We start from the raw sequence: 8,378 nt of genomic DNA, 5'->3' as shown, positions 1-8,378 counted from the left end.
AGCAGGTTTAACCTCAAGAAAGGGGTCTGGCTATAAATTCACTGGGTCAGTACAGACACCATCCATCTTCTAATTACAGAAACAATCTGGTGTCCAGATCACCTGTATTTCCTGCCTTCTTCTCCACACCAAATGACGACTGTACCGAAGCCGTAATCCCTCTAAGTTGGAAGCATTACGTCTTTTGTGGCTGGTGGAAATCTTGTTTAGGCCTTGATTACTGTGAGATAATAGATATTAGGATTCTTCAGGATCAAGATTCCCTGAAATAACAGTTTGTGTTGGAGTTCCTGAACAAAAACTGTGAAGATGTGCTGATTTTATACATTTTAACTTAAAACCCTCTACAGCATAGCGTTGCCCTGAGGCAACAAACCACATTTTCATGCCTTACACTGGCCCTTCAAAAAAAAAACAACTTTTTTTTTTCAAATAATGCTACCAGACACATCTCTTTCCAATAAAATGATGAGTTGAAGGTGGTGTGACTTTCATTTTGGTGGGGGAGGACCCCTTTCTGCAAGCTGCACTACGTGAGGGACATCTCCATTAGGAGGCAAGATAAAGATCACTATTTTACATGTTTATAGTGAAATAAATGCATATTAAAAAAATACTTGTATGTGCATGAATATGTTAAGAAGCATATTTGATTGTTTGTTCTACTTTTGTAAATTTATTTATACAGTAAAACTGTTAATTTTCATTCGTTGCCTCAAGGCAACACTGCGCAGTTAGCCCAATTTTTTTCAGGCAATATAATGCATTTGCATATGAGTGTAGAGATGTGTTTGTGTGCATTTATATGATCATAGTCAATGTTTTTTACTTTACAATCTACTCATAATTACAGGACATGGATGTAAATACCTTTTATGGAAGGAAACCAAGGGAATGTGCACTTTCTGGACAGTGAGCTTTCAGGGAGTGACATTGAAGTATTGTAGTGGATCCCTGAATGAGATTTGGGGGATACTTACGAGCTCAGGGGTCAGTTGGTAAAGTAACTGTGTCTGTGTGTGTGTGTTAGTGCCCACATAGCAAGCAGGTCTGGCCAGGATCTGGTATCAAGTTGGCACTACTGGCCGACTTCTGGCACGATAAGACGTATATCATCAGGCCTGGCATAGATGGCACTGTCTATGTGATGGCATGCCATATCTGGCTTGATTGTGGGTTGGTTTATGTGGCCCAGGCCTACAGAAAACAGGTCTGGCCCAGATCTGGCATCAAGCTGGCACTTCTGACTGACTGGTGTTTTGGCAGAGTGTATGTCAACCAGATGTGTGCCAGGTCTGGCAATGACGCCACTGTTTATGCGATGGCATGCCATATCTCAGGTGGTAGAGCAGGTTACAAACTGATAGGAAGATTAGTGGTTCGATCCCTGGCTCCTCCAGTCTGCATGTCAAGAGTGTGAATGTGTATGAATGTAGTTAGGAAGCACTCAGTTAAGCAAAAGTGGGTGAATGTGGCATGTTGTATAGAGCAGTTTGAGCAATCTGGGAGAGTAGAAAAGCGCTATATAAAAATCAGTCCATTCACTGTCTGAACAGAGTTTCGGCATGTTACTTTTGCACTGTTTTGCATGTTCTGGCAGATGTTGTTATTGCATGGCTTGATTAAGGTACACATTAGGCTGACATCTAGGGCCAGAGCTGAAACCATTCTGGGCCAGCACAGGGCCAGCAGTGTGTCTGCAACTGGCCCGTGGCTGCACATCACCTACAGATGGCCCACATACTGCAATGAATGACGGCCCTTTGGTAATCCACACATGGGCCAGCACAGGACCACCAGTGTGTCTGAAACTGGCCTTGTGCTGGCCCATGTGTGGGCCACCTCTGGCAAACCAGGTCTGTCAAATTTTATGATTGATATATTATTAGGGACCCTAAAGCTCCCCCAAAATAGGGAGAAATATTTTTTTCCCAAAAAATTAAAAAGTCATGCAGTAGAGGGTTAAACACTGAATCCAAAAAAGATATTGTTGTGTGTCTGACTGGAGGAAACATGAAAAAGGTTTAAATTATTTTAGCTTATCTGGAGGTTAAAGTTAGTTTTGTGTGTGACACATCAGGTATGTTGTGTCAAGGCTATCGGCAAAAATAGGTCTCTTCACATGTACACTAGAAAACTGTGTTGTTCTGCTATGACAAATTACATGAAGTTAAAAAAATCGGCAGATTTAATGAAAAAATAAAACCGATTAGTGGTTTTGTGTTAATAGAACCTGACAAATAACAGATTTCTAAGACTAAAACCAACATCGACATTTAACAATCCGATATATTGGCCATTTTTATTTCTTTCAGAGACCCGAAACATAAAACAATTTCCATAAAATTTGTCACATGCAATTATACCACAAGTCATGGATTACCCATAATGCTCTACCAGACTGCTCAGATCAGCTGATTGTTATAGTTTGTGGAATTTCAAAAGCAGGAAAGTTGCACAGCGCCCTCTGGTGGACCAACTTTGCGACACTGACATTCCTAACATGGCTGAAGGGTGTTTCTCCTGTCTCCTCTTTACTTTTTCAGTTTTTCATTTATTGGTCATTATAAATATTGATAGCTATGTATCAGCTGATATATCACTGCCAGCAACATATTTGTGGGCTTCTTCTGCTATAAACTGTGGGTAGTAAATGTTAAAGAGATCATCAGGATAATTCCTTATAAGTTACGTACTTGTACCTCAGTGGGACGCTCCTTCTCACTTGGGGAAGCCACTGCTCCAAAGACTTCTGTTCACAAATGAAATTATCACAAGTGGCTGATTTTTTTTCTCTGAAAATGTTTTAGCAGTTAAGATGTATTTATGAATATTTTTGGTTTTATTGCATTGAAAAAAGGTTTTGTATTATATAATAATGATGAATGATGACTTGTTACCATTAAGTTATGATTAATCAGTAAGAGCACCTGCTGTTTTCAGACAATCCTTTGCAGTCCTCTTATCTCCTCTGCACACCAGTTCCAGCCACTAGATGGGGCACACACAAGCAAAGGAAGCCATCTTATATTATACATAATCACCTTTGGTTCCCACTATATTTTTCTTTAAATGTTATTCAACAGTCAAGTTCTGCATACTTATCTAACTGTCACACGAAACTAATCTCTTTCTATCTGAGGCCCCAATTCTGGAGTAGATGAGAATGGGACCAGATGTTGAGCATCTCATACCTGCTTCCTCAAAATAACCTCACATGCTAATGGGAAGGCGGGGCTGATGACAGGTGTATAAATATTGAATGAAAACACAGAGCGTCACTACTACCCAGTAAAACAGGCAAGTGAGTAACACCTGCATGTACCCCCTGTTCTTTATGCTTTATCTTTAAAAGCTGACAAACTTTTTTTCGTTGTTCTTTACAGGTTGTGGGGAAAAATGAATGCCATCCAGGTGATTTCCCTCACTTTGCTGTCCATTGTGGCAGCCGGTGCTCAGTCTATAAAACCAGGAAGATGCCCCGTGCCTGCCGTTCAGGAGAAATTTGATGCTGCAAGGGTGAATACCAAACTCCTCACTCTGAGCTGTATTTTAATTTATCTTCATTAAGGTAAACTGGAATGTCCAGTGTGCACATCTGTCTCACAAACAAAACCAATTCAACTCCCTCTGCAGTATCTTGGTAAATGGCATGAGATCCAGAGACTGTCGAACAGCTTCCAGAAGGGCCAGTGCAGCACTGCCACCTACAGCCTGCAAAGCCCAGGAGTCGTTGGTGTCCTCAACAAGGAGCTGCTGTGAGTACTTCAGAGCACTCAGGCACAGAGCTGAGTCTGTTAGTTTGCTCTCCTTTGCTCACTGATCCGTTATCCGAATAATGTTTGTACAAGTCAGAGTCTTTGTCCTGCACCATTTCTCTGGAATACATGTAAAAGATGTAGATATGGATATATCCATGGTGCTGTGTGTGGTGCTGGAAGAGCAGACAGATTTGTTATTGGAACCGTGTCCTCTTAGTCCTGCTCTTCAGTCACTTCTTGGATTTAAAATATCATTCACAATAAATGGTTATTCCTCAAACCTCAGACTGCATCTGAAAAATATTTTAGGTGAGACACAGTTTAGGTTTTACCAGTAAATGAATAAGTCTATAGAGAAGATGGATTCATCCTAAAATGAATCCAATCCATAAAAGTCTACCACTCAAGCTCAGTTTAAATGACTCTGTGGAGTCAGTGGTGTTTAATCGAGCCTTCTGCTTTTTTTTTCCAGTTCTGTTTTAACACAATTCTCTCTTGATTTTGTGTTTTAATTGTTGTGCAGTGCTTTGCGACTTTCATGTCTGTGAAAAGTGCTACATAAATTAACTTAATAAAGAACCCCCCCCCCAGCCTAGTTTGATTGTTAATGGCTGTGGTGTTCTCTGACTACCAGCCCACCCTTTAAGGAAATGACAAATCACCTGTTGACTTGAGACCTGAGAACTTGAATTTTACATTTACAAACAAATAATACTAAATAAAATGAAAAGTACTTTTGAAGAGTAAATATGTTGCTTTGACTCTGAACAGTCTGAATATAAAAAGTATTTTTCTAAATTTTAACTGTTTATCTGCTTAAGTCCTGACGGTACCATTGACAGCATCAACGGCACTGCCAAGGCCGCAAGTTCATCTGAGCCTGCCAAGCTGCTGGTCACCTTCTTTGAGAGTATGGACCCTTGTTTTTTGTTTTTACACACATATTAAACATTTTAAACTGGAGAGCTGAGTTGTACAAAAATCCCTTTTACACACCTCCAGACACTCCCCCTTCCCCATACTGGGTTCTGTCCACCGACTACGACAACTTCGCCCTGGTCTACAGCTGTACTGAAATCGAATCGTTACATGGGGAGTTCATCTGGATCCTGAGCAGAAATCCCACCCTTCCTAAGGAGACCCTGGAGGAGCTGCAGACCATCCTGTCATCTTTTGGAGCCAGTGTGGAGAAGCTGCTTGACACCAATCAGGACAGAGATTACTGCAGAGTCATGCACGAGTAAACATGTGCTGTGGTTACCACTGAATGTCTCCATGATAGGTCAATGCAAAAAAAAAAAAATAAAAAAAAAAATTGGGCCTACTGTCAGATATAATACAAGATTAATTAATATGCTAATATAATGTCTGCTTTAACTCAATATTTATATTGTTGCACCAATAAAAGTGGACCATTCTCACTGCATTCCTTTTTCTTACTGTCTCAATATACAGCAGCTGACATTGACACACAACTGAACCAACACACATCTTTAAGGACAGCTGCATTAGAGTGAATTAACTTTATTTGGGGTAATTTTATTTCACCTAATAAATACATTCATTTAAGGCAATTTTCTATTTTTAAAGTTGTGCTTTAGTGAAGCTGGGATCAAACTGGGGTACATTTGTGCCTGTGAGCCGGGGTGGAGTCAGTGACACACATCAAGAATGACAAAAAGGGATAAAAAAGATTTTAAGCGGTGGTCAGGGTGGAATTCTTACACATTATTAATGAAAAATTGGGCTTTAAGTGACTTTTCTCTCTTTTTTTAGTTTCCTTCACCTTGTTCCATAGAATAAGTTTTTGCTTTTTTATGTCTAAATCTTTTAACTGGAGCTGCTCATTTGTTAGGTTTCATCCTCATCCTCTTTGCCTTCACTGTTGCTTAATGGAGATGAAATTGGGCTTTTTAAAAAAAGTCTGTTTTCCTTCATGGAGCACTTTGTTTTTTAAGTGGCAATAAAAATAAAGTGTATCATTAAGTTTTATTAGGAAAAAAGACAAAAAAACAAAACAAAACATCATGTGACTGACAGCTAACTTTGCAACTCTGAAATTAACCAGTGAAAGGAAGAAGGCTAAAAACATGCTTTTAAGAAGGAGTTTAGCCCCATCAGCAGTAAGTAAAGTTGAAAAGAAAAGTGCTGAAGGTGAAAGAGAAATTGGGACTTTTGTCTTCTGGGCATTGTTGGAATTTAAATCCTAGTTTTAGATTTTAAAAGGTGCAGATTGTGTTTGCAATGTCAAAATGGACAACATGAAATTTCTTTACACAGCTTTATTGTTGCATTGTCTTTGCATGCAATCATTGTGCCCCCTGCCTCACAGTCCTGTGGGCTGAAGTAGGAGCGTACGTTAACTGGTTCACTGGTTAACTGGGCTGCAGTAAGTTTCGTCCTGGTTGGTGGGGACCATGTTTTCCACGCTGACTCCGACAGAGTACAGGATGCCTTGGAGCTTCTCGAGGGTCTCCTTAGAGAGGGTGGGCTTCCTGCTCAGGATCCAGGACAGCTCCACACGGAACAGGCCGTAGTCGGTGCAGCCGTAGACCAGAGAGTGACCGTCGTAGTCGGTGGACAGAACCCAGTAGGGGCCGGGAGGAGAGTCTGCAGGAGAGGTGAAAACAGCAGGGATATGTGGCTCACTTGAATCTGTCATGACTGAAATTGAAAGTCATTTATGACAACTTACTGTTGAAGGAGACCTCAAGCTTGGAAGGCTCAGCGGGGTTCTTGACTTTGGCAGAGCCGACGATGGCGTTAACGGTTCCATTATCGCTAATAAAATGAAACATGAAATAGAAATTAATTCTACTCGTGTACTTTCCTTCAATTATATATATTTTTTCTACAAAATGCTCTCTTTGTATAACTCTGGAACAGTACAAAGGTTCAGCCAGTGACCCTGCGTGTTCATGAGGCATGAGTTTTGTTCAGGGACGTTGAAAACATCTGAAGCAGAAACGTCTAGAACGAGGATTTAAAAAGCAGAAGCAAGCGGTTGTACGGTAATGCTGTTTTTAGTAGAATGAAGTGGTGGTGTGAAGAATAAAAAGCCCTCCGATTATTACAATTATGTCAAGGACCATGTGTCCTTCTGAGTTTATGCAGAAGTTTTCTTAAAAATTAAAACATTTTCAAAATGTCAAATCTAAACGGAAATATTTTAGCTGCTCACAGAAGCTCAGTGTTCAGGACCTCGATGACTCCAGGACTCAGCAGGGTGTAGTTAGCAGTGGCACACTGGCCTTTCTGGAAGCTTGTGGGCAACTTATGGATCTCATACCATTTTCCAATGTACTGCAGAGGAAGCACGAGATTCAGAGAGCCCACAATTAATATTTTGTGTTTGTAGGAAAAGCAGGTCTATAGATATCATCTGTATGTCCCACAACATAAACAGTAGAAGAGGAAAAAATTTAGTGTTCACCCTGTTGGCGTCAAAGTTGGCCTGAACAGCAGGCTGGGGACATTTGCCCAACCTCAAGACCTAAGCGCCGATCGCAACAACAGACAGTAGAGTCAATGCAACCACCTGTGCAGGCTTCATCTTCTCACCTCAACCTGCAGAGAATAAAAAACAAACAGCAAGAGTTCATGCTGGAGTTCACTGAACAAAACGTGATGTGAGTGTCAGTTAGTGACAGAAAGAGCCTGAGATGTGAAAAGAATGAATAAATGTAGAGAAGAAACATAAAGAATCACGGCCACTGACTGTTTATTTGCAGGTAATCAGCTGTGTGAAAGAACTCAGCCTCTGAGGTTCTGAGGTATTTAAATTTTTATTTTTAATTATTTTATTTGCATTTTTTAATCTAGGGTTTGAGAGTAACGAAATTTCTATTCTCTGTATGTCCTGTACATGTGGCAGAATTGACAAATAAAGTTGACTTGACTTGACTTGACTTTTAAAGATTCAAATGCTTGCATCACTTCATTATCGATCATGGGTCCCACCTCTGTGTCATGATAGGGGGCCAGTGTGAGAGCTGGCACCTGTTCAAATAAATACTCTGTTCAAACAGTAACAGGTTGGTCATGTAATCACATCGTTGGGTTTGTTGGATCTCTTGGATCACTGCTCCCTCCTTCACACTTATTTTTTCCTGAAAGACAGACAACAAATATGAAGATGAACATCAAAATTACTGAAGTTACACTCAAAAAATGATAAGTTAGCAGATGCTTATTTGCACCTATAAATATTAAAAAAAAATTGATTCCCCAAAATGTGATCATAAAACCTAATTTCCTGCACATTTTACAGAAACAGAGACAACACAAGGCTTGACTTTAAACTGAGCTGTTATTTTAATCAGAATCAGAATCAGAATCAGAATACTTTATTGATCCCCCAGGGAAATAAACTTGATTTTACTTAACATTTTTACTTAATTTTACTTAACATGGTTTCATTTTTAAGTTCCTCAAATATATATATTTTTCATATTTTTCTGCCTTCCTAATCTGTGAGGCACTTTAAAGACACTAACCTGCATGAAACTTCGTGCATATTTAGTAATGGAGGAAAGGACCCCAAATGCTGACTCACAGGTAGGCGTCAAAAGAAAACAAGCTTTTATTCAAGTCGAAGGAATAAACGTGGGGGAGCTG

General features: G+C 40.0%; 1 protein-coding gene and 1 pseudogene across 1 annotated transcript; one reads left to right on the top strand and one right to left on the bottom strand.

The window, feature by feature from the left end:
- The first annotated feature begins 3,378 nt into the window (after positions 1 to 3,378).
- Positions 3,379 to 5,163, top strand: LOC146367869 (apolipoprotein D-like). Its single transcript, XM_084913257.1, has 4 exons — positions 3,379 to 3,519; positions 3,637 to 3,758; positions 4,583 to 4,671; positions 4,764 to 5,163. Exons 1-4 carry the CDS (start codon positions 3,400 to 3,402, stop codon positions 5,003 to 5,005), a joined length of 573 nt encoding a protein of 190 aa, XP_084769383.1. The 5' UTR covers positions 3,379 to 3,399; the 3' UTR covers positions 5,006 to 5,163.
- A 966-nt stretch (positions 5,164 to 6,129) lies between these two features.
- LOC146367868 (apolipoprotein D-like) lies at positions 6,130 to 7,317 on the bottom strand (annotated as a pseudogene).
- Between the last annotated feature and the right edge of the window lie 1,061 nt (positions 7,318 to 8,378).

Source organism: Perissodus microlepis, chromosome 18, assembly GCF_051167445.1.
Source record: "Perissodus microlepis isolate ML-2025 ecotype Zambia chromosome 18, ASM5116744v1, whole genome shotgun sequence".
Lineage (NCBI taxonomy): Eukaryota > Metazoa > Chordata > Actinopteri > Cichliformes > Cichlidae > Perissodus > Perissodus microlepis.
The sequence above is the reverse complement of the archived record's forward strand: the minus strand, read 5'-3'. Positions and strand labels throughout refer to the sequence as shown.